The sequence below is a fragment of the Oryctolagus cuniculus genome, chromosome 4, assembly GCF_051225735.1.
Source record: "Oryctolagus cuniculus isolate XC-2025 breed Fujian yellow rabbit chromosome 4, ASM5122573v1, whole genome shotgun sequence".
Lineage (NCBI taxonomy): Eukaryota > Metazoa > Chordata > Mammalia > Lagomorpha > Leporidae > Oryctolagus > Oryctolagus cuniculus.
In genome coordinates this window covers 52455573-52482956 of record NC_142870.1, presented here as the reverse complement: position 1 = coordinate 52482956, position 27384 = coordinate 52455573, and the positions used below count along the sequence as shown (strand labels likewise).

At 39.9% G+C, this 27384-nt stretch overlaps 1 protein-coding gene across 4 annotated transcripts in view; it reads left to right on the top strand.

Moving 5' to 3' along the window:
• Window positions 1–27384, top strand: part of GABRR3 (gamma-aminobutyric acid type A receptor subunit rho3) — a 72822-nt gene that overhangs the window by 12481 nt on the left and 32957 nt on the right. For all 4 annotated transcript variants that reach the window (XM_070071947.2, XM_089330695.1, XM_089330694.1 and 1 more), the window contains 2 exons: window positions 3792–3859; window positions 10139–10362. In XM_070071947.2, the coding sequence (XP_069928048.2) occupies window positions 3792–3859; window positions 10139–10362 (292 nt within the window). The remainder of the gene's footprint in view (window positions 1–3791; window positions 3860–10138; window positions 10363–27384) is intronic.

The following is a 27384-nucleotide window of genomic DNA, read 5'->3' as shown; positions in this document are numbered from 1 at the left end:
GCAGAAAAATCCACAAATTCAGTCAAAAGTGTCAGTCCGATCACCATGTGAAACGTAGTTCTTAGCCTTTTGCCTGTCCTGCTCAGAACAGCTCCTACAGCAACCCATTTCTCTGCTCCCTCATGGCGGCCATCCTTGGGGAAAGCGGGCTGCGGGATGCCAAAGACAAGCCTTAATTTATCTTCTCTTTCTTGTGTCCAGAACACAAACACATGCACATACTTCTTTCCTCTTGAGCGAAATGTAACTTCAGCACTTCTCCTGCCTTAATGTGTTTTCCTAATTAGCTTTAACATTAAAACCAGCTGCTACTGCAGTGTTTTTTACTTTTATAAAGCATTAGAAGATTAATTGACTCATTATGTGGAAACAGGAGGATATAAATTTCGGGGAGCTTTTTGTTTAACTTGGGTTATAAATTGCAGCTCATTTTCTTTATTTATGTTTCTCCTACCCAGTACATCTCCTATCACTGAGAGCTTTGTTTTAGTCTTAGAGATGATCACTTCTTTGTTTCTTCAAAGTGAAATCAATTCAGCATCTAGATATGGCTACTTCGTGAAGACAAAGGCTAGAGTTACAACAGCTGTTAGAACAGGCTCTGCTGGTCCAATAAGAGGCCTATCTTGGGAATCAAAAGACCTGGCTGTAACCCTATCATTAGCTAGCTTTGGGTTTTGGGCAAGTGTCGCAACCTCTCTGAATTTGAGTTTCTTCATTTGTCAAGTAGAGCGGAAATCAGTTCTACCCAGCTAAGTGGCTGTAATGATCACAGGAAATAATATATAGTGTATTTTAAGTGTACTAAACAAATAAATTAAATAACTTGAATGTAACCCTCCTTATTCTAGCCTCCATACAAACCAGATGCGTCTTTATGCATGTAAGGATTATAAAAAGGCAAGATCATAAAACGCAAGCCTTCATTCATCTTTACCGGTTAATACCCAGTTGCTGAGTCTGAGAAATTAGTAATATAATCATGAAGGTTAATGTTGATATCATTTTTTACTCCATGTTAAATGCTTTATATCTCTAATGGCTGAGTTTTTATCCAATTATTTGTGCTGTTACTACTGATCCAGTAGATAAGGATAAGGTGGTCATTAAAACATTTGGGCGGGGTTAGGCTAAGGACTGGACTATTCAGAGCCCCACAGCAGCCCTATCATGTAGGTACCATGTTTATTTCCTAGCTTTTACAGATTAGCAAACTGAGGTATGAGGAGTTCAGAGATCTGCAGAAGTTTGGCTGTGTCTCAGGTTTTACGTGGCTACAAATCCATGATGTTTAACCCTTCTGTGTGATAGCCACCTTTCCCGTGACTCTGCTCCTTGTCTGTAAAAGGACTGCTCTTGGGAACTTTTGTCCTAGGATTCTGTGTCTTGCCTTTTCTTGCCCCTCACCCTCTACTCTGAACTCAGGAATACCACAGGTTCTTAGCACAAGGAGTAAGGCCTACTGGATCATGGAGCTCAAAGGAAACAGAATAGGACCAGACAATACCCCAGGATATTTTCCTTGGGGACAGAGAGCAGAGAGCACATCCCAACGAGCACAGGATAACCGAGGAGGACGGAAAGAAGATGGCTAAGATATTCACAGGAACTCATTCCTAGAGGACCCTGGCCAGCCTCTCAGGCCGGCCTCCAAGCAACCTGGGGCTCCAGCACCTCGCCCGCAGCAGTGTGCAGAGGTCCTGTGTGGCAGCTTCAGGAGCCTGCCCGCAGGCTTGCAAACATAGCCAGCAGCTTCCAAGTTGTCCTCTGGTTTTGTCGGAAATAAATGATGGAAAGCACTGTATCTTCCTGTTTCCCCCTGAGTGAAGGGTGGACTGATTGTCTGAATGTTTGAGTGTGGAATTGAAATAGTGGCTTATTTTCCTAAAAGCAGGTTCACATTTTTGCTTAATTATAGTAGCAGTGAGATTTATTTTGTGCCACTTGTTAAGCACTAATTAAGTTCGGTAACTATGTCACATCTGGTCCTCAATTGTGTCTCCAAGGTGGGCATTCACTCAGATTTTATAGATAAGGATACTAAGCTTAGAGATGTTATTTACACTAGGTCAGGTAATAGTCATGGAATTGGGTGTTCAGTTCTGATCTATGTGACTCCAAACTTTGTCTAAGACGTGTGCCACTTCTCTAAAACCTTTCCAAATCTTTTGTTATGTTGGAGTATTGGAGTTAATGGAAGGATTTACTCACCAGGAAGTGCCAGGTAGGACCATGAACAAGATATTTTCATGAAACGTTATTTTGGTAACCCTAGTAATGTAAGGGGGAAAATAAATAAAATTAAAATGCATAAATAAGAAACTAGCAAACCCTATGAAGAATAATACTTAGTTGTTCCCAAGTTACCATTAAGCAATGTGATAGAATTGTCATTGTTAGTGTTATAGGATGTGATGGGTCCAATATTGGCAGGAAGAAGTTGGTGGGTAAGATGCAAATAAAGTATCCTTAGGCCTAAAGCTATATTTGAGTGAAAGGCCACTGCCTGGCCAGCTGAAACCTTTCCAAATAAGGAATGCATTGAAGGTAAGTACTTCAGGAACAAAAATGGGAATCTGACATTGAGAAAATGAAGGTAACATTGGCAATTAATGGGAGATTCACAGGAGAGACAGGGACTGGCAATACAATTTACACTGCATTGTGCATTTAAAAAGCTGTTGAATTGTATGCACATTTATATCACATGTCGCACATTCGACTGTTACTTGGCCCAGAATGAAGCTGTTCAGGCCTGACCCTGCTACCTCCCAGAACCATGGCTAAAACGGGCAGCTGGGATCCATTCAGGCAATAGTCCCATTTTTTCAACAACAGTTGACTCTGTAGACAATGAAGTTTAATTGAGAAAGGCTCCTTATGGGAACAAACATGTGAAGATTATGTATAAGTATATAAATTATTTTAACATATACTCATGTAGGTATCAAATTTAATACACAAAACTAAATGACGAAGTTACTAACATCAATTTCCCTTCACACAGGAAGTGGTGAAACCTTTGTCAGGAGTCACTTGGAAAAACTGTAGCTTAGTCTACTCTGGGTTCCCTTGTGTTGTTGTTTGGGTTTTCTGGGCTCATGAACTTGATTCAGAGAGACTCAGTTTCAGACAAGTCTTAGCGGCTTTCTGGCTACAATTGCTCCAGTGCCAACTTTCAGTCCGTTCTCATCAAATGTGTTTCTAAGGATGTTTGCTTCTCTCCAAATGCAGCCTGTGATGGCTGACAATCAGCAAAGGGACACTTCTGACTCGGCATCTGTGGGACGCACCCACTGCACTATCATCTGCATTCCTCCAGTCTGTCAACCACTACATAAAGGGAAGGTGGATTGATTTTGGCCAGAGAGAAAATGTTTTGACACAGCCCAGGGTCAAGGTCTCTGTGACACTCCCCGACTCTAAGAGAGACCATTACAGTGAGAAGTATAAATCTGTATGCTCTGAACTTCGTTCCTTTTTATGTCATGACTAGCTAAAAAATAGACATAAAAAATAGAAATAAACTGGAACACCACTTCTATCCTCTAGAAGGAAAATATTGAAATGTTCCCAAGCAAATGACCTATGATCACTGGAATAACATTTATTACACACATGCCTTTATTCTGATTGAATGTACATTAACTGATTCAATACATAATGGAAGAATGTGCCATTAAACTTGAAAAACAATTCTTTGCAACCTATGACTGTTGATCTTTCTCTACTTTGAATGTTTCTCAAATAATTGTGCTGCATTTCTCAACGAATTACCTATTCTTCCAAAGGTTCACCGGTGCCCGTAGGTATAGATGTCCAGGTTGAAAGCATTGACAGCATTTCAGAGGTTAACATGGTAAGTTTCCCCAAGGGATATTGGTCTTTTTCTGAAAGGGTAGAAACTGAATAGTGTCAAAATCACAGGTGTTTTAATAAATCATTTTAATTATGTATATTATTTATCTTTCCTACTTTGCTTAATAATAGCACTGTGGTTGTTTTTTTCTATCCTGCTCTCTGCCCTTGGATTTCTTTCCTACTCATCTCTTTTTCCCCCTAATGGTTTTACAGCAGTGGGCAATCAAGAACATTATGATAAAGTTATCTGTGTAACATGAACTGAGAATAACTGTATAAACATGATTATAATGTATTAGAGTAGGAAATCACATCTATGAATCCTTACGCATAAAATAATAGGCCCTTGTACCAGGCTTTATTAACTGCTTCCACGTGTTTCAGTTGACATTAATTTTGTTCAGCTGTAGACAATTAGTGACAGAGAACAAAGGATTTTTTTAAATGCGTGAGAATAAAACTTTTGTCTATTCCCTTATATTTTAAATATTTATTTATTTATTTATTTGAAAGGCCAAGTTACAAAGAGGCAGAGGCGGAGACAAAGACAGAGATGTCTTCCATCTGCTGGTTCACTCCCCAAATGGCTGCAACATTCGGCTGGGCCAACCCCAAAGCCAGGAATCAGGAGCTTCCTCCCAGTCTCCCATATTGGTACAAGGGCCCAAAGACTTGGGCCATCTTTGACTGTTTTCCCAGGCGTATTAGCAGGGAGCTGGATTGGAAGTGGAGCATCCAGAACTCAAACCGGCACCCATATAGGATGCCAGCACCACAGGCAGTGGCTTTGCCCACTGTGCCACAGTGCCCGCCCCTATTCCCCTGTATTTTAGGAAGAGACTAGGATTATTTTATTTTGCAACATAACAGCTGCATTTTCATAAGGTATTGTTCATGAATTACTACCCAGGAAACTTCAGACTGTTCAATGGTTGCTATCCTCACCCTTCCTTTTAGCCCTTTCCTGCCTTCTGTCATTTGTATGCCTTCCCTTTTCATTTTTTCATTCCCACCCTTAACTTGGCTTTAGCATTTTAGCTTTTTTATGTTTTAATATCCCCTATCATAATTCTTCCATTTTATTTCCTTTATTTCTACTTGAGAACCAACCTCCTTGTCTACATAATTTTTCATTTAAATAATTTCTCATTTAAGTAATTTCTATAATTTTCAGGATCTCCCCCTAAAAAAGAATAGTTAACACCATCACCAACTTACATGCACAAGCACCTACATGCTTCTTTGCATCTATTTCCTTTTGACGTCCTGTTCTTCTGTGAATTTATTGATATAGTAGAGTTTCGTTTAGCCACTTTCAGCTTATTTTTCTGTGCCAAATAATGAATGTCTTTATAGTTTCAAATTCTTAGTGTCTGTTTCCTTGTTCTTACCTGATTGCTCAATGTTCATACATTTCACTCACTCCATCTTATTTTGTTCTCCTCAATTGTACTGTCTTTTTCATCACTCATTTCTTACGTTTGTGTCTTTTATTTTATTCATTTGAAAGGTAGAAAGACAAAGAGATACCTCCCATCTACTGGTTCATTCGCCAAGTACTCTCAACCACTAGAAGCCAGTAACTCAATCAAGTCTCCCCCATGGCTAACAGGGAACAAAATTACTTGGGCCATCACCTGCTGCCTCATGGGGTACACAGTTGCCAGAAGCTGAAATCACAAGTGGAGAAAGGGCTCAAATTCAGGCACCTCACATGGGACTCAAGCTTCCAAGTAGTGTTCTAAACTCTGTGCTGAACACTCGCCCCCTTTTGTTTCCTATCAATATTATACCACGCCCAAGTGTTAATTATGGATATGTTTTGATTTGCTTTTTTTTTTAAAGATTTATTTATTTATTTGAAAGTCAGAGTTACACAGAGAGGAGAGGCAGAGAGAGAGAGAGAGAGGTCTTCCATCTGCTGGTTCACTCCCCAGATGGCCACAACGGCCAGAGCTGTGCAGATCCGAAGCCAGGAGCCAGGAGCTTCCTCCGGGTCTCCCAAGTGGGTGCAGGGGCTCAAGGACTTGGGCCATCTTCTACTGCTTTCCCAGGCCAGAGCAGAGAGCTGGACAGGAAGCGGAGCAGCTGGGTCTTGAACTGTTGCCCATATGGGATGCCAGCACTTCAGGCCACGGCGTTAACCCACTGCGCCATAGTGCCGGCCCCAGGTTTGGTTTTCCTTTGGGTTTCAATTTTGTATTCAGCTGAATGTTAGTTTTGTTCACCACCACTACCATCACCCAAAGTACTAAGCAGTCTAATTTTTGAATCCTCTGGAGAGGGCCTGTGCCTTGTCGAGTTTGCCCTGGAAGCCATGCCTTGCTGTGCTCTTTGAAGCCTGCTGCTTTGTTGAAATCACTCACCTGGTCCTTGGCGCCCTATGTGATTGCAGCCCTAGGCAGATGCTCATTGTCCTTCATTCTCCACTTAAAATAAAGCAGCCTGGGGTTTTGTTTTGTTTTGGTGTTTAATAAAGCCCAGGATTACCACTACCAAAAATGGGGAAAAGTTAAACTGCTTTCTTTTCAAACTCCATTTCCATCTTGAAAATTTAGTTAGTTGTTTTTCCAATCTGTTCATTTAATAGGCATTTTTATTTCTGTCAACCTCTGGGCTTCGTTCACTTTTCTGGAATCTTTTACATGTGTGTCCTTATAAAATGTTCAGAAGTTGCTTTTGGATACTTTTTGGAATGACAGTATTTCTGATAATTGTAACATATACAGTGACCTATAGAATAAAGTTCTGAAATTTAGATCTTTTATCTTTATAATGTGCAAATATCAGAATTAAAGATAAAATATGAAAGGAGAATTAGAGAAAACAAGCAAAGCAAGCGTCTCCAAGGGGCAGGACCTAGAAAATATAAAGTACTAAGATCAAATAGCATTTCCTGTATATACTTAAGGATATCGTTATTGATAGGGATTCCTCTAAAGCATTAACTGAATGACAAGTTCAGGGCACAAAAATTTCAGAGATTTTTGTCTAAACAAAAATCTTCTGTGACCCACTGTACCTCATTTCAGTCTGTAAACTCAGCTAGCGATCCTGCTAGTCCTCATCATTGCCTAATTCAATATTTATTTCAGTTCAATACAAGCCTTAGATTAAACTTCCTTTGTTTTGCCATCCTGCTCTCAGAGTGTCAATAGGACTCTACTCAGAAGGCCTGATCTAGAATATTTTGACCCTTTCCTAACCAAAGGCAATTTGTACTGATACTCTCTAGCCATTCCTACTACATGAACAGCTCTTATCTCTCTTTTTCTGGCATAATATCCAAGTTATTTCTGAATGACCCAATCTGCATCTAAAATTCTCAATGTCTCTACTCTTCAGTACCTAATACTGCTCATCTTTTTTTAAAAAAAATAGTATTGATTTATATATTTGAAAGTCAGTTATGGGCCGGCGCGGTGGTGCACTAGGTTAATCCTCCGCCTGCAGCACCGGCAGCCCATATGGGAGTCAGGGTTTTAGTCCTGGTTGCTCTTCTTCCAGTCCAGCTCTCTGCTGTGGCCCAGGAAGGCAGTGGAGGATGGCCCAAGTGTTTGGGCCCTGCACCTGCAAGGGGGACCAGGAGGAAGCACCTGGCTCCTGGTTTCGGATCAGCGTAGCTCGGGCCGTTGCGGCCATTTTGGGGGTGAATCATCAGATGGAAGACCTTTCTCTCTGTCTCTCTCTCACACTGTAACTCTACCTGTCAAATAAATAAATAAATAATCTTAAAAAAAAAAAAAAAAAGAAAGAAAGTTAGTTACAGAAAGAGAGAGAGAGATTTTCCATCCCCTGATGTCCACAACAGCCAGGGCTGTGTCAGCCTGAAGCCAGGAGCCAGGAGCTTCCTCCAGGTCTCCCACGTGGGTGGTAGGGGTTCAAAGACTTGAGCCATCTTCCACTGCTGTCGCAGGCACATTTTCATGGAGCTGGACTGGAAGAGGAGCAGCACCCACATGGGATGCTGGCATCGCAGGCAGTGGCTTTACCTGCTGTGCCACAGTGCTGTTCCCTGGACTTCATCTTTCCCTGAATGAGGTTAGCTTTCCCGTTTGCTATCAGTTCAAGCTGTGACGGGTTCACCTTGCTCAGTCTGAAAGTGCTTTCTAATCATCGGTGCCCTCCCCTCAGTGTCCACTTGTTTGCTTTCCATTATTATCTTCTCACCCTCTTTGTCCCACTCCCTCTGCCCCACCCTAAATTCACTTTCAGTCCCTTTTGTTTTGCTCTGCTCCCAGCATGCTGTTCAGCCAGCTCCTCCTCTTGGTAATAGTATCAGCTGGTGGTGACACTGCTCTGTCGCTGATATACAGCCATGTCTGCTATTTGACTTCATAAATTCAGTACCTGCCCAGTGGCCTTCAGATCAGATTGAGCATCTAATTGTAAATGCATGCTTGTTAAGGCAATCTGTGCTGTAACCCACACAGTTCCCTATAGAGTAATGTTATGTCAATGAATGAATCATTCTATTTATTTGCCCTTACCCTAATCCAAAATTATACATGTCTAATGCTCTCAGATTAAGCCAGAGCAATAATACAATGTACCTCTATTCTGAACCTAGGAAAAACAAACTAGCTCATAATTATAATGACTTATTTATAGCTTGCTGAGATATATTCTTTGTATAATAAATTCTGAAGTCCTCTTATATTCATCAGCTCAAGGATTAGTGTTGGGAAGTAAGAGATGGTGATAAGTAAAGAATTGCGAAAGGTGAAACATAGTATCATTGTCCACACCCAGTGACTTGGTTGAAGCCAGGAGAGTTTCTGTTAAAACAGGCAAAATATTAAATGTAATCTCTAAGAACCAAACGAAACTCAAATCATAGACTAGGTTGTTAATTTGTTGCTAACATATTTTTTTCCTCTCATCTGTGCATTCTTACAACTGCAGTGCACCCTGCACTGAATCAGAATCTCTGGGAATTAGCTTCTGGGGAATATGCCATTTTAACAAACTTCGCAGGTGATTCTTTCACACACTAAACTTTGAGAGGCACCATTTCATGATATTCTGTCTCTCAAGAGGAAGATCACTGTCTTTGTCCCAGGACCTCTGATAACTTGCTTTCTACCAAAAGCTCCAATAACTGGTATATTCATATTTTTATGGCACTGTAGTTTATTCCATTTAGAGGATTATCTTTAAAAAATAATACAAGGTCACAAATATAAAATCTATTTTTAAAGTGAATATATTTAGATTTATAAAAGAAATCCCAATAAAAAAGCAATCAGAGTGGTGCTTCAGGTCCATTTCTTTGGAGAACTCTAGGTAATTTACCCACAAGCTGATGTCGTCATGCTGCCTGTTATAACCTGACTACCCTTCCCCAGCCTGAATGCTCAATAACTTCTAGAAACTCTCAACACTCACCAGAGTCCCTGTAAAGGAGAAGCTCAAAACTTCAACTCATTAGCTTTACACCAAACATACTTGAAAATACAATAGTATAAGCCCTAACTCTTGTTTTAAATTTTAAGTTATACAGGTTTCATGCATTTCATCTATACAGATTTAGGAACATACTGATACTTACCACCCTGCCTTCCCTGCCACCCATACTCCAACCTTTCTTCCTCCTTCCTCTCCTATTCTCCACTCTTAATTTTCACAAAGATCTATTTTCAGTTTACTTAATACACTCATAAGGTTAACCCTATACTAAATAAAGAGTTCAACAAATATTTTGAAGGAAAAAAAAAAACCACTGTTCCTCAACAGAAGAGACATGGGTTGTAAACAATTATTGAATCTTAAAATGTCCATTTCACTCTAATATATTACATTTTAGGTATTCTGTTAGTTACCCCAGATCAGGGAAAACATATGTTATCTATCTTTTGGGGACTGGCTTATTTCATTAAGTATAATGGTTTCTAGTTTTATCCATTTTGTTAGAAAAGACAGGATTTTATTTATTTTATTTTTTTGCAGCTGAGTAGTACTCCCATAGTGTACATATACCATAATTTCTTTATCCAATCAACAGCTGATGAACACCTGGGTTAACTCCATATCTTAGCTATGGTGAATTGAGCTGCAATGAACATGGAGGTTAAGATAATTCTTTCATATGGGATGGCTGGGTCATATGGTAGGTCTGCATTCAGATTTCTGAGGTATCTCTATACTGTCTTCCACAGAAGCCACTAACTCTTAAGTCATTGACACCAATGTCCATCAGTGCTAGCACTAAAGGTATTGCAGTGGTCATCCTGAACCGCCTACTGGTTTTGATTGGTCTGTTTTTCTTTCTGCCTAGGACTTTACAATGACTTTTTATCTCAGGCATTACTGGAAAGATGAGAGGCTCTCCTTTCCAAGCAGAACAAACAAAAGCATGACTTTTGATCATAGATTGATCAAAAAGATTTGGGTGCCTGATGTCTTTTTTGTCCATTCTAAAAGATCCTTTATCCATGACACAACTGTGGAGAACATCATGCTGCGAGTACACCCGGATGGAAATGTCCTCTTCAGTCTCAGGTAAGGAGGGCTTGCTGTCACCTCTGGCTTCCTTGCACAGCAGTCATCTACCCTCAAAGCTGACTGAACTCACAGCACTGATGTCTGGTTCATGATGCTGGAAACTGAGGCACAAGCAAAAGATGGGGTTTTTCCTGCCTTCTAAATTTAGATTTTTTAAAAATAGTCTCCTCTTCTAGCTATAACTCAGGCATGTGTTGACTGGACAAATGAAATTCTTATAAGTCTGACACACAGTTTATAGGTACTTTTCTTTCTTGCCCACTTCCCTCTTGCATCCAGTCAAGCAATCTTGGGAATGTTGGGTTTGTTAGATAATTTTCTTCGCTATCTCCTTCAATTTTCATGAAAAGTTATAGTCATCATCCAAGTTACTGCTATTTAATCACTTTTTCCTTTTATAAATTTAAAACATTTGTTTCAACAAGTGTTGCTGTAACAGCTCCATATTTTATATTTTTATTTTTAATTGATACATAGTAATTATACAAGTTTATGAGGTAGAGCGTGGCATTTCAAGTCATATATATAATGATCACATAAAGGTAACTGTATATCACCTCAGACATTTATCATTTCTGTAGGCTAGAAACATTTAAAGTCCCTTTTTTTCCTAATATCTATTTTGAAAATACTCCATTAGTTGTCATCAACCATAGTTATCCTATTGTGACATGGAACATGAGAAGTTATTCCTCCTATCCACCTACACACCTACACCTGTTAACCAGCCTCTCTCCACCCCTCACCCCACACCCTTCCCAAGCTCTAGTAACCAATGTTCTATTCTCTATTTCTTTGATATCAACTTTTTAATATGCACATGTAAGAAAGGACATGCAGTATTTGACTTATTTACTTTACTTAACATTAGGTCCTCTAGTTCCATTCATTGTGCAGCAAACAACAGACTTTCATTCATGCTTTTTATGGTTAAACACTATTCCATGTATGTATGCAACACATTTTTTTTATCCATTCATCCATGGATGGACATCTTGGTTGGCTCCATGTCATGGGTATTGCAAATAGTGCTGTAATAAACTAATGAGTGCAAATGTTTCTTCCATATATTGATTCAACTTCCTTTGGATATATTCCCAGTAGTGGGAATACAGGATCCTATAGTAGTTGCATTTCTAGTCTTTCTAAAATATTTTTTTCTTTTTTTTTTAGATTTATTTAATTTTAGATTTATTTACACATAGAGGAAAGGCAGAGAGAGTGAGAAAGAGAGAGGGAGAGAGCGAGAGAGAGAGAGAGAGGTCTTCCAGAGGTTCACTCCCCAGTTGGCCACAATGGCTGGAGTTGCACCAATCCGAAGCCAGGAGCCAGGAGCTTCTTCCAGGTCTCCCAAGTTGGTGCAGGGGCCCAGGGACTTGGGCCATCTTCTACTGCTTTCCCAGGCCAGAGCAGAGAGCTGGACAGGAAGTGGAGCAGCCGGGTCTTCAGCCGGTGCCCATATGGAATGCCGGCACTTCAGGCCAGGGCGTTAACCCGCTGCACCATAGCACCAGCCCCTTAAATATATTTTTAAAAAGATTTATTTTCTTCATTTGAATGGATGAGTTACAGAGAGAGAGAGAGAGAAAGGGAGAGAGATATCTTTCATCCACTAGTTCACTCCCCAGTTGGCCACAATGAAGGAGGTAGACCAGACCAAAGCCAGGAGCCAGGAGACCCATCCAGGACTCCCACATGAGTGCAGGGGCTCAGGGTCTTGAACAATCTGCTGCTACTTTCCCAAATGAGTTAGCAGGGAGCTAGACTGCAAGTGGAGCTACCAGGACTTGAATCGGCACCTATGTGGGATGCCAGCATTGCAGGCATCAGCTTAAATCATTAAGCCACAGGGCTGCCCCATCTAGTTTTTTGAGTAACTTCCATACTATTCTCCATAATGGCTCTAGTAATTTGCATTCCCCCAAACAGCATATGTGATTTCCCCATTCCATTCTTACCAGCATTTTTACCCTATATTTTTTTGAAAATAACATTTTTAACTAGGCTCATTGTGGTTTGATTTGCACTTCCCTGATAATTAGTGATACTAAGTATTTTTTCATATACTTGGTGGCCATTTGTATGTCCTCTTTTGAGAGTTGTCTATTCAAGTCATTGACCCATTTTTAATTTCTTTTTATTTGAAAGGCAGAGAGACAGAAAGAGATTTCTATCCACTGGTTAACTCACCAAATGCCCGCCACAAACAAGAGCCTAGAACTCAATCTGGGTCTCCCATGTGGGTAGCAGGAACACAAGTACCTAGGCCATCACCAGCTGCCTCCTGTGTATTAGCTGGAAGTGGAAATCAGAAGTAAAACTGGTACTTGATCCCAGGCACTCAAATATGGGCTGCAGGCCTCCCAAAGAGCATCCTAATCACTGTGACAAATGCCCACCCCCATTCACCATTTGTAAGTCAGATTCTTTGATGTTTGCTTTGTTGAGTTGTTTAAGTTGCTCATATATTCTGGAAATTATTACCTTGTCAGAATAATACTCTGCAAATATTTTCTCCCCTTCTGTATGTTATATATTCATTTTGTTGATTGTTTCCTAGGCTGTACAGGTTTCTAATATGATATAATCACATCTGTCAATTTTTTGTTGGATTGCCTATGCCATGGGGGTCAGATCAAAAAAAATCTCTGCCCAACCAATGTATTGAAGCATTTATTCTGTTTTCTTCTAGTACTTCCATAGTTGTTTGACTGCATTTAACACTTAGATCCATTTTTAGCTGGTTTTTGTATAGAATGAGAGGTAGATGTCTGGTTTCAGTCTTCTGCATATAGATATCTAGTTTTCCCCCACACCATTCACTAAAAAGATTTTTCTTCTTCTTTTAACTAGAAACTTTTTATTTGATCATTATTTTCATAGGAATGGCATTAAATCTATATTATCTGTGATAGTATCTTTGGGTATTGTGGACATTTAAAACATTATTTCTTCTAGTCCATGAACATGGCTGCCTTTCAATTTGTGTGTGTCATTTTCAATTTCTTTCATCAATGTTTTATCATTTTATTATAGATATCATTCGTTTGGTTATATGTATTCTTATTTATCTAATTTAGTTTATGGCAACTGTGAACAGTATTGCTTTCATGATTTCTTTCTCAAGAATTTCATTACTCATCTATAAAAAACTACTAGTTTTTAAGTTTAATTTGTGTCTTTCAAGCTTACTGAATTTATTTATCAGTTGTGGTTTTTGGTGCAGCCTGCACTGTGTGTGTATGTGTGTGTGTATGTGTGTGTGTCCTACAAACACAGATAATTTGATCTCCTACTTTCCTATTTGGTTGAATTTTATTTCTGTTGCCTTATTGCTCTGGCTAAGACTTCAAATATTATACTGAATAAGAGTGACAAGAGGAATGTTGTAGCCTTTTTCCTGATCTTAAAGGAAATTAAGCTTTTTGCCATTCAGTAAGATATAGTATATAAGTTTGTCACATATATCCTTTATTGTTTTGAAGTACATTTATTTCTATGCCTAATACTTTCAGCATTTTTAAACATTGACAGATGTTGACTTTTATTGAATTCTTTTTTCTAAAACTATTGAGATAATTGAATGACTTTTCCCCTCATTTTATTGATTCTCTATGTTTGTTGATTTGTGTGTGCTAGCCCATCCTTTCATCTCTGGGATAAATCCCACTTGATTATGGTATTTTTGTGGTTTTGATTTTATTTAATAACTAACAAGGTGGAACATCTTTTCATGTGTTTACTAGCCATTTGCATTTCTTCTTTGGAGAAGTATCTATTCAAATCTTCCACACATTTTAAAATTGCATTATATCTTTATGAATATGAACATTGTTGAGTTATAAGCATTTTTTATGTATTCTCCACAGTAGTTCCTTATCAGATATATAATTTGAAATTAACTTCTTCCATTCTTAGGGTAAAGGTGTTGTTTTTCACGATTAGATCATATTTAGATTAAGTATCACATTAACTATTGGTTTCTCATAGATGCCCTTTAGCAGATTGAAGAAGTTCCATTCTATTCCTGTTTATTTAGTGTTAATATTATAAATATTGTTGGATTTTGTTAAATGCTTTTTCTGTGTTATTGAAATTATTCTGTGATTTTTGTCCCTTTTTTTAACCTATAAACCTTTTATTTACCTATGAACCTCATGCATTTCATATATAAAAATTCAGGAACATTGTGATTCTTCCCACACTACCCTGCCTCCCACCCATATTTCCATCCTTTTTCCACCTCCCTATTCCAATTCTTATTTTTAACTAAGATCTATTTTTAATTGACTTTATACACATAAGATTAACCCTACACTAAGAGTTCAATAAACAATATGAAAATGAAAATTGTTCCTCAACAGTCAAGACAAAGGCTGTTGAAAGTCACTGCATCACAAAGTGTCAATTTCACTTCTATAGATCACCTTTTATGTACTCTATTAGTTACCACAGATCAGGGAGACGTGTGGTATTTGTCTTTTGGGGACTGGCTTATTTCACTAAGTATAATGTTTTCCAGTTACAACCATTTTGTCGCAAATAACAGGATTTCATTTTTATTACAGTGTAGTATCCCATGATATACATATACCATAATTTCTTTATCTAGTCTACAGTTGACAGACATCTGGGTTGATTCCATATCTTAGCTACTATGGATTAAGCTGCAATAAATGTGGGGTACAGATAACTCTTTCATATGCTGATTTCTTTTTCTTTGGGTAGATTCCCAGGAGTGGGATGGCTGGATCATATAGAAGGTCTATATTCAGATTTCTGAGGTATCTCCATACTGTCTTCCACACTGGCTGTACCAGTTTATATCCCCACCAATAGTGGATTAGGGTACCTTTTTCCACACATCCTCACCAGCATTTGTTTGTTGATTTCTGTATGAAAGACATTCTAACAGGGTGAGGTGGAACCTCATTGTGGTTTTGATTTGCATTTCCCTGACTACTAGTGATCCTGAGCATTTTTGCATGTGTCTGTTGGCCATTTGGATATCCTCTTGAAAAATGCCTGTTCAAGTCCTTTGCCCATTTCTTAACTTGATTGTTTTTTGTTGAGTTTCTTGAGCTCTTTATAGATTCTGGGTAAAATCCTGTATCAGTTGCATAGTTTGCAAATTTCTCCCATTCTGTCAGATGCCTCTTCATTTTCCTGATTGTTTCTTTTGCAGTGTAGAGCTTCTCAATTTGAATGAATCCCATTTGTGAATTTTGGCTTTGATTGCCTGTGTTTCTGGGGTCTTTTCCAAGAACTCTGTCAGTGCCAGTACCTTCCAGGGTTTCCCCAATGTTCCCTAGTAACTTGTTGGCATCATGTCATTGATTTAGGTCTTTGATCCATTTTGAGTGTATTTTTGTGTTAAGACTCAAGGTATTGTTCTTGCTTCATACTTCTGCATGTGGAGATCCAGTTTTTCCAGTACCATTTGTTGAAGAGACTGTCCTTGCTCCAGGGATTGGTTTTAGCTCCTTTGTCAAAGGTAAGTTGGTTGTATGTCTACGGATTGATTTCTCTATTTCTATTATGTTCCATTGGCCTATCCATCTGTTTTCATGCCAGGACCAGGCTATTTTGGTTGTAAGTGCCCTGTAGTATGTCTTAAAATCTGGTATTGTGATGCCTCTGGCTTTGTTTTAGTTTTATAAGGTTGCTTTAGCTATTCCAGGTCTCCTGTGTTTCCATATGAATTTCAGCATCATGTTTTCTAGATCTGAGAATAATGTCATTGGTATTCTATTTGAAATCAATCTTTTATGAATTTCAAAAATCTCTTGGTGGAGTCTTTTGTATCCCTTATATATAGAATCATATCATCTACAAATAGAGATAGTTTTACTTCCTCATTCCCAATTTGTATCTCTTTGATTTCTTTTTGCTGCCTAAACTAGAACTTCCAGGATTATATTGAATAATAATGGTGAGAGTAGGCATCTTTGACTGTCTGTGCATCTTAGTGGGAATGCTTCCAATTTTTCCCCATTCAAAATGATGCTGTGTGGGGAGCAACTCGGACTAGACTAAGTTACTGGAATTAAGACTTATTCTATGCATCTGCTCTCCCACAATATGGAGCTGAGAAGGGAGTAACAACTTCTACGCAGCTGCCTCTCGCCAATTTGATTGACTGAGCTGCAGGAGCTGATCTTGCTCCTGATTGGAGGAGAGCAGCATACTCGGCGTGTGAGTAGCAGAGTTGGGATTGGTGGAAGAGGACTATAAAGGAGGAGAGAGACAACATGCACCAGAAACATCTGAGGGAACACCTGTGCAGCCCCCGAGAGAGCCGGCCGGCGGTGTGCCGCTCCCCCGCGGAAGTGGGGAAAGTGGCTAGGGGGAACCGCCCTTCCACGGAGGTGGAAGGGTTGGTAGCCAACCCGGGAAGAACCAGCAGCAAACCCAGGAAGGGCCGAGCAGACGAAAGAACAGCGCAGGGTCCTGTGTCGTTCCTCCATGAAGAGGGGGAGCAGCAATGCTAGTTGTGGGTTTATTGTAAATTGCCTTGATTGTGTTGAAGAATTTCCATCTATACCAAATTTGCTTATGGTTTTCATCATGAAAAGATGTTGCATTTTATCAAATGCTTTCTCTGCATCATTTGAGATAACCATATGGTTTTTTTATTCAGTTTGTTAATGTGATGTATCATGTTTATAGATTTGCAAATGTTGAGCCATCCCTGCATACCAGGGATAAATCCCCCTTGGTCTGGGTGAGTCATCTTTCTGATGTGTTGTTGGATTCTATTGGCTAGCATTTTGTGGAGGACTTTTGTATTTATGTAGATCAGAGGAATTGGTCTATAGTTATCCTTCTCTATTGTATCTTTTTCTGTTTTTTTGAATTAAGGTGATACTGGCTTCATAGAATAAATTTGAGAGGATTCCATCCTTTTCAATTGTTTTGAATAGCATGAGAAGAATTGCAATTAGTTCTTTTTTAAATGTCTGGTGGAATTCAGAAGTGAAGACACCCAGCCTTGGGCTTTTCTTTTTTGAGAGGGTCTTTATTACTGATTCTATCTCAATCTTGGTTATTGGTTTCTTTAGGTTTTCTAAGTCTTCATGACTCAGTTTAGGTAGGTTGCATATGTCCAGAAATATATCCATTACTTCTAGGTTTCCCAGTTTGTTGGCATACAGCTCTTCATATTAATTCCTGAAGATTCTTTTTATTTCTGTAGTGTCTATTATTATATGTTTTGTTTCATCTCTGGTTTTATTAATTTAGGTCTTATCCCTCTTTTTTGGTTAATTGGGCCAAAAGCGTGTCAATTTTGTCTTTTCCAAAAAACAGCTCTTTGTTACACTGATCTTTTGTATTTTTTTTTGCTTCAATTTTGTTTATTTCTTCTCAAATTTTGTTACCTTTTTCCTAATAACTTTGGGCTTCGTTGTTATTGTTTTCTTGGTCCTTGAGATGCATTAATAGCTCATTTATTTGGTGCCTTTCCAATTTCTTTTTATAAGCACCAATTTCTATAAACTTGCCTCTTAACACTGTTTTTACTGTATCCCATAAGTTTTGATATGTTGTATTGTCATCTTCATTCATTTCCAGAAATATTTTGATTTCTCTTTTGATTTGATCTATAACAGTCCTCCCCACCCTTCATTCAGGAACCTGTTGTTCAGTCTCCATGTGTTCGCATATGTTCTAGAGATTCTTGAGTTGGTAATTTCCATTTTCATTCTGTTGGCAGAGATGAGTGGGGTTCTTGTCTTCGTGCAAGAAGTTAAATTGAGAGAACACACCTGGCAGGCCAAGCAGGCGGCTTAGCAGAGAGCTGAGAGCTGAGTGCACAGTCTATGTTCAGACTGGGGTTTATAAAGGAAAGAGTACCCTGTTTTTCCTGTTGTTTCTCCTTCCCTTCCTCCTCCTCCTCCAGGACAAAAGGTTTGCTGAATATAAAATAGGAAAATTCCTCCCCACATTCTGGCCTCATCAGTGGAGCCTCCCCTAGGTTTCCTGTCTTAGAGGAAGAATATTATGGATTCATTGCTCAATGTTATCAGGCCAGATACCCCATTTGGTGTAGCAGAGAGATGACTCACCTGGGGAGCTTTCCTTTGGGGGAAGGACTGAGGCCACTTAGGAAGTTACCATGGATTTTTCATTGTAAAATACTGGGATTCTTCTGAGGCTGTTGCATGCCTTTCCTCAAGCCACTCTCTCACACACATAAGCTAATTCCTAACTAACAGTTCCATTGTGGTCAAGAAGATGCATGGTATGATTTCAATTTGCTGAGACTTGCTTTATGGCCTAGCATGAGGTCTATCCTAGAGAAAGTTCTATTCACTGGTGAGAAGAATTGTCTTCTGCAACTGTAGGATGAAAGTTCTGTAGATATCCTTTAGGTCCATTTTGTCTATAGTGTTGATTAACTCTGTTTCCTTGCTGTTTTTCTGTCTGGTTTATCTGTCCATTGCTGAAAGTGGGGTATTGAAGTCCTCCATTACTATTGTATTGGAGTCTGTATCTCCCTTCAGTTCCATTAAAATTTCTTTTAAATAGCCTGGTTCCCTGTAATTGGGTGCATGTACATTTATTGTAGTTAAATTGATCCTTTAATCATTACATAGTACCTTCTTTGTTTCTTTAACAGTTTTTGTATTAAAGTCTATTTTATCTGATATTAGGATGGCTATACTAACTCTTTTTTGGTTTCTGTTAGCATGAAATATCTTTTTATATCCTTTCACTTTATTTTTTTAGATTTATTTTATTATTTGAAATACAGAGTTAACAGAGAGAGGTAGAGACGGAGAGAGAGAGGTCTTCCATCCAATGCTTCACTCTCCAGATGGCCGCAAGAGCCAGAACTGCACCGATCTGAAGCCAGGAGCCGGGAGCTTCTTCCTGGTCTCCCACATGGGTGCAGGGGCCCAAGGACTTGGGCCATCTTCTACTGCTTTCCCAGGCCATAGCAGAGAGCTGGATCGGAAGTGGAGCAGCCGGGACTAAAACCGGCACTCACATGGGATGCTGACACTTCAGGCCAGGGCTTTAACCCGCTGTACTACAGCGCCAGCCCCCATCCTTTCACTTTCAATCTGCATGTATCTTTGTTGATGAGATGTATTTTTTGTAGGCAGCAAATAGATGTTGTTTTTGAATCCATTCAGCCAATCTGCGTCTTTTAACTGGAAAGTTGAGGCCATTTACTTTCAAGGTGACTATTGATAAGTATCAACTTGGCCTTGCCATTTTCCCATAATACTCCTATTGTTTACTTTGGATTTCCTTTGTACTTTTACTGGGAGATTTTCTGCCTTTACCTTCTTTCATAGTTTCATGTTTGTGTTTCTGTGTGTAGCACATCCTTAACCATCTTTTGGAAGGCTAGACCAGTGGTGATAAATTGTTTCAATTTTTTTTTGTTATGGAAGGTCTTTATTTCACCTTCATTCACAAATGAAAGCTTTGAAGGGTACAGAATTCTGGGTTGACAGTTTTTTTTTTCTCTTAAGACTTGGAATATATCTGGCCATTCTCTCCTAGCTTATAGGGTTTCTGATGAGAAGTCAGCTGTGAGTCTAATTGGAGATCCTCTGAAAGCAATCTGGCATTTCTTGTGCATAATTTAGAATCTTTTTTTCTGTTTTACTGGGGAGAGTTTGACTACAATGTGTTGTGGTGAAGATCTTTTTTGTTTATGTCTGTTATGAGTTCTGTGGGCTTCCTGTACTTAGACATCCCTTTCTTTCTCCAAATTAGGGAAGTGTTCTGTAATTATTTCTCTAAAAAGGCCTTCTAATCCATTTTCTCTTTACATGCCTTTAAGAACTCCTAAAATCTCCAACACTGTGTTTTAGTTTTCTAATTTCCTTTTTTTTTTTTTTTTTGGTCTGACTATAAAATAAAATTTCCAGAGATCTATCTTTTTTTTTTTAATTTTTTTTTGACAGGCAGAGTGGACAGTGAGAGAGAGAGACAGAGAGAAAGGTCTTCCTTTGCCGTTGGTTCACCCTCCAATGGCCGCCGCGGCCGGCGTGCTGCGGCCGGCGCACCGCGCTGATCCGATGGCAGGAGCCAGGAGCCAGGTGCTTTTCCTGGTCTCCCATGGGGTGCAGGGCCCAAGCACCTGGGCCATCCTCCACTGCACTCCCTGGCCACAGCAGAGAGCTGGCCTGGAAGAGGGGCAACCGGGACAGAATCCGGCACCCCGACCGGGACTAGAACCCGGTGTGCCGGCGCCGCTAGGCGGAGGATTAGCCTAGTGAGCCGCGGCGCCGGCCTCAGAGATCTATCTTATAACCTGGATATTCTTTCTTCTGCCTCACTGAGTCTGTTGTTAAGGCTTTCCACTACATTTCTTATTTGATCTATTGAATTCTTCATTTCCAACATTTCACTAATTTCTCTTCAAAAATCTCAGTTTCATGGGAAAATTTTCCATTCTTGTCATGTATAGACTTATTTAATTTGTGGATTTGTTTCTAATTATTTCTAAGTGATTCTACAATTAATTTTTTTTAATTCCATTTCTGGCATTTCTTCAATCTCTTCACCTTCACATTCTAGTATTGATATGTTCTTGTGTTTTGGGAGGCACTGTGTTTCTTTCTTATTCTTGTTTCTTGAATTTCTGCATTTATTTTTAGGTATTTGTGGAGATACTTGTTCTGTTTTGCTTTTTTTTTTCCTCTGATGCCTTTTGTCTTTGGACTGTGCCTTTGAGGCTTAGTGAAGTGTCTGCTCTTTCAGTGAATACCCAGAGGTGTATGCTGGGTGTGGCCAGGGAGCTCGGTTCAATGCTCCAAGGTGAGGGGAATATTCAAGGTGACACTGAAGTTGGGCATGGTAGATCTCTTTTTTTATCAGAGGGGAGTGTTTTATCACCTCTGTTGGCATAGGCTCATCCTCACATCCTCTCCTTCAGGGAGACCACTGTCTTGGTGTTAACCCCAGTGGGTACAGTATTCATCCATGCTGCCATAAGGACCACACACAAAGTATCCATGCAGTCTTCAGTGCTCACACAGTAGCAGTGACCCATCCCAGTAAATCAAGGAGTGCCAAGCTTGTGGATTCACCCACAACAACTGCCCAGAGACCCAGCCCACACCCTGTGCCCTCCCATGCAGCCACAGTATTTCCTCAGTCCCTGCACACAAGCCTCCCACAGTCACAGCATTGCAAGGGTTCACTCTGACCTGGCAATCTGTCCCATCCACAGAGAAGAGGAGAACTTCCCATAGCCAGCCACCTGTTGGAACTCTGCCCAGGCAGCCTAAGCCCCAGAGCCTGTGATGCATTGGAGGCTAGAGGCACTTCACAGTCCTACGTGGCACCTAGACCCTGTCAATCCTCCCAGCCAGACTCAGATGTCTCCTCTTGGCTGATTGCTGGATGTACAGACACAGGCTGGCACAGATGTTATATATGTCCAAAGTGGCGCCCACCCTCTCTCTGCTAGTTGTAAGGCACCATTGTCAGAGGGTTGGGGAGAAAGAAACATGCCCCTTTTTTCCCTCAAGGTTGGCAGGTACACTGACCCCCACAGGGCTCCAAGCCAGACTCACACCAGGCTCTCCCCACAGCTTTATCACCAGTGGCTTGGGCTGCTTCAGTCTGGTCTTAGTCAGAGAGCTGGTTTTACTCTCCAGAGCTGGTGCTGAGTATCTCGGTTGCTGGAGTCCTGTGTTGTATCCATGCTCATGCTGCACATCCACACCCTCCGCATAAATCCAAAGCATCCCTCCAACTTCCATGGAGTTTCCACTGCAGTTTTACCACTAACTCTTCCTTGATATTTCATTCTCACCACTCTTTTTTTTTAACCTATCTTCCCCTAGACTAGAGCAGTAAGCTCCCTCCCTATTCTGCCCTGTCCTTAATTATATAAATGTGCTGTTGAATTTGATTTACTAGTATTTTCTTAAGGGTTTTTGTATGTATGTGCATCAAGGATGTTGGCCTGTAGTTTTCTTTTTTGCTGTGTCCTTGTCTGGTTTTGGTATTAGAATATTGCTGAGCCTCTGGATTGAGTTTGGAAGGATTCTTTTCTTTCAGGACTTTGGATGATTTAAGGAAAATTGGCGTCAATTCTTCTGTAAAGGTTTGGTAAAAATTCATCAGTGAGACCATCTGGTCACATGATTTTCTTTTTTAAGAGACTATATTTTTTTTTTGACAGGCAGAGTGGACAGTGAGAGAGAGAGACAGAGAGAAAGGTCTTCCTTTGCCATTGGTTCACCCTCCAATGGCCGCCGTGGCCGGAGCACCGTGCTGATCCGAAGCCAGGTGCTTCTCCTGGTCCCCCATGCGGGTGCAGGGCCCAAGGACTTGGGCCATCCTCCACTGCACTCCCAGGCCACAGCAGAAATCTGGCCTGGAAGAGGGGCAACCGGGACAGAATTCGGCGCCCTGACTGGGACTAGAACCTGGTGTGCCGGCACTGCTAGGCGGAGGATTAGCCTAGTGAGCCGCGGCGCCGGCCAAGAGACTATATTATTGATTCAATTCTTTCTTTTTGTTCTGTTTGGCTTTTCTGTCCTTGTAGTTCAATTTTGGTAGGTTATTTGGATCCAGAAATCTTATCACTTGTTCTAGGATTTACAATTTGTTAGCATAAAGGTGTTCATAATAGCCCCTAATTATTCCTTGTATTTCTTTTTTTTTTTTAACTTTTATTTAATGAATATAAATTTCCAAAGTACGGCTTATGGATTACAATGGCTTCCCCCCCATATCGTCTCTCCCACCCGCATCCCTCCCCTTTCCCACTCCCTCTCCCCTTCCATTCACATGAGGATTCATTTTCGATTCTCTTTATATACAGAAGATCAGTTTAGCATACATTAAGTAAAGATTTCAACAGTTTGCTCCCACACAAACATAAAGTGAAAAATAATAGATGATTTTTTAAATGATGATGAAATCAGATCAGACCTATTGTCATGTTTAATCCCAGTGAGAGTCAAGTTGGGAATTGATAATTTCTTCTTCTTCTTTTTTTTTTTTTTTTACAGAAGATCAGTTTAGTATACATTAAGTAAAGATTTCAACAGTTTGCACCCCCACAGATACACTAAGTGAAATATACTGTTTGAGTACTCATTATAGCATTAAGTCTCAATGTACAGCACATTAAGGACAGAGATCCTACATGAGGAGCAAGTGCACAGTGACTCCTGTTGTTGACTTTACAAATTGACACTCCTGTTTATGGCATCAGTAATCTCCCTATGCACCAGTCATGAGTTTCCAAGGCTATGGAAGCCTTTTGAGTTCACCGACTCTTATCTTGTTTAGACAAGGTCATATTCAAAGTGGAGGTTCTCTCCTCCCTTCAGAGAAAGGTACCTCCTTCTTTGATGACCTGTTCTTTCCACTGGGATCTCACTCACAGAGATCTTTCATTTAGGGTTTTTTTTTTTGTTGTTTTTCTTTTTCTTTTTTTTTTTTTTTTTTTTTTTTTGCCAGAGTGTCTTGGCTTTCCATGCCTGAAATACTCTCATGGGCTTTTCAGCCAGATCGGAATGCCTCTAGGGCTGATTCTGGGGCCAGAGTGCTGTTTAGGACATCCACCATTCTATGAGTCTGCTGAGTATCTCACTTCCCATGTTGGATCACTCTCCCCTTTATTTAATCTATCAGTTAGTATTAGCAGGTACTAGACTTGTTTATGTGCTTCCTTTGACTCTTAGTCCTTTCATTATGATCAATTGTGAACTGAAATTGATCACTTGGACTGGTGAGATGGCATTGGTACATGCCACCTTGATGGGATTAAATTGGAGTCCCCTGGTATGTTTCTAACTCTACCATTTGGGGCAAGTCAGCTTGAGCATGTCCCACATTGTACATCTCTTCCCTCTCTTATTCCTACTCTTATGTTTAACAGGGATCACATTTCAGTTAAATTTCAACACTTAAGAATAACTGTGTATTAATTACAGAATTAAACCAGTCATATTAAGTAGAACAAACAAAAAAAATACTAAGAGGCATCACAATACCAGATTTCAGGACATACTACAGGGCAGTTGTAATCAAAACAGCATGGTACTGGTACAGAAGCAGATGGATAGACCAATGGAACAGAATTGAAACACCAGAAATCAACCCAAAAATCTACAGCCAACTTATATTTGATCAAGGATCTAAAACTAATTCCTGGAGCAAGGACAGTCTATTCAATAAATGGTGCTGGGAAAATTGGATTTCCACGTGCAGAATCATGAAGCAAGACCCCTACCTTACACCTTACACAAAAATCCACTCAACATGGATTAAAGACCTAAATCTACGACCTGACACCATCAAGTTACTAGAGAACATTGGAGAAACCCTTCAAGATATTGGCACAGGCAAAGAATTTCTGGAAAAGACCCGGGAGGCAAAGGCAGTCAAAGCCAAAATCAACTATTGGGATTGCATCAAACTGAGAAGTTTCTGTACTGCAAAAGAGACAGTCAGGAGAGTGAAGAGACAACCGACAGAATGGGAAAAAATATTTGCAAACTATGCAACAGATAAAGGGCTAATAACCAGAATCTACAAAGAGATCAAGAAACTCCACAAAAACAAAACCAACAACCCCCTTAAGAGATGGGCCAAGGACCTCAATAGACATTTTTCAAAAGAGGAAATCCAAATGGCCAACAGGCACATGAAAAAATGTTCAAGGTCATTAGCAATCAGGGAAATGCAAATCAAAACCACAATGAGGTTTCACCTCACCCCGGTTAGAATGGCTCACATGCAGAAATCTACCAACAACAGATGCTGGCGAGGATGTGGGGAAAAAGGGACACTAACCCACTGTTGGCGGGAATGCAAACTGGTCAAGCCACTATGGAAGTCAGTCTGGAGATTCCTCAGAAACCTGAAGATAACCCTACCGTTCGACCCAGCCATCCCACTCCTTGGGATTTACCCAAAGGAATTTAAATTGGCAAACAAAAAAGAGGTCTGCACCCTAATGTTTATTGCAGCTCAATTCACAATAGCTAAGACCTGGAACCAACCTAAATGCCCATCAACGGTAGACTGGATAAAGAAATTATGGGATATGTACTCTTTAGAATACTATACCGCAGTAAGAAACAACGAAATCCAGTCATTTGCAACAAAATGGAGGAATCTGGAACACATCATGCTGAGTGAAATAAGCCAGTCCCAAAGGGACAAATACCATATGTTCTCCCTGATCAGTGACAACTGACTGAACTCCAAAAAGGAAACCTGTTGAAGTGAAATGGACACTATGGGAAACGGTGACTTGATCAGCATAGCCCTGACTGTTAATGAACAACTTAATACATTATCCCTCTTAGTATTTTTTTTGTTTGTTCTACTTAATATGACTGGTTTAATTCTGTAATATTCCTTGTATTTCTATAGTATTAGTTCTTTTTTTAAAAAAATATTTACTCATTTATTTGAAAGTAAAAATTACAGAGAGAGGCAGCAAGAGAGTTCTTCCATCCACTGGTTCAATCCCCAACTGGCCACAATGGCTGGAGCTGAGCTGATCCAAAGCCAGGAGCCAGGAGCTTCTTCCAAGTCTCCCATGTGGGTACAGGGGCCCAAGGACTTGAGCCATCTTCTGCTTTCCTGGGCCAGAGCAGAGAGCTGGATTGGAAGTGAGGCAGGCGGGTCATGAACTGGCACCCATGTAGGATACCCACACTGCAGGCAGCAGTTTTACCCACTACACCACAGTGCCGACCCCTATAGTATTACTTCTAATATCTCCTTTTTCCACTTCTGATTTTATTTTCTTGGGTTTTCTCCTTTTTCCTATTAGTCTAGCTAAAGGTTTGTCAATTTTGTTTATATTTTCAAAGAACAACTCTTCATTTCACTGATCCATATTGTTTTAAATTTGTTTCATTTATTTATACCTTGAGATTTTTTTTTCTTTCCTTGTGCAAATTTTAAGTTTGGCTTGTTCTTGCTTTTCTAGCTCCTTAAGTTGAATCTTTAGGTTGTTTACTTGAAAGCTTTCTATTTCTTTGATGTAGGCACTTTCTACTATAAACTTCCTTCATAGTACACCTTTTGCTGTATCCAACTGTTTGGGCTTGCTATATTTTCATTTTTATTTATTTCAGTTTATCAGTCATTCAAGAGACTATTTTTTTAACTTTTATTTAATGAATATAAATTTCCAAAGTATAGCTTATGGATTACAATGGCTTCCCCCCACCCCATAACTTCCCTCCCACCCGCAACCTTCCCCTTTCCCGCTCCCACTCCCCTTCCATTCACATCAAGATTCATTTTCAATTCTTGTTATATACAGAAGATCAGTTTAGTATATATTAAGTAAAGATTTCAACAGTTTGCACCCACATAGCAACACAAAGTGAAAAATATTGTTTGAGTACTAGTTATAGCATTAAATCTCAATGTACAGCACATTAAGGACAGAGATCCTACATGAGGAGTAAGTGCACAGTGACTCCTGTTGTTGCCTTAACAACTTGACACTCTTGTTTATGGCATCAGTAATCAAATCACCCTAGGCTCTTGTCATGAGTTTCCATAGCTATGGAAGCCTTTTGAGTTCACCAACTCTGATCATATTTAGACAAGGTCGTAGTCAAAGTGGAAGTTCTCTCCTCCCTTCAGAGAAAGGTACCTCCTTCTTTGATGACCTGTTCTTTCCACTGGGATCTCACTTGCAGAGATCATTTAGGTCTTTTTTTTTTTTTTTTTTTGCCAGAGTGTCTTGGCTTTCCATGTCTGAAATACTCTCATGGGCTTTTCAGCCAGATCGGAATGCCTTAAGGGCTGATTCTGGGGCCAGAGTGCTGTTTAGGACATCCACCATTCTATGAGTCTGCTGTGTATCCCTCTTCCCATGTTGGACATTCTCTCCCTTTTTTGTTCTATCAGTTAGTATTTTCAGACACTAGTGTTGTTTATGTGATCCCTTTGATTCTTAGTCCTATCATTATGATCAATTGTGAACAGAAATTGATCAAATGGACTAGTGGGATGGCATTGGTACATGCCACCTTGATGGGATTGAATTGGAATCCCCTGGTA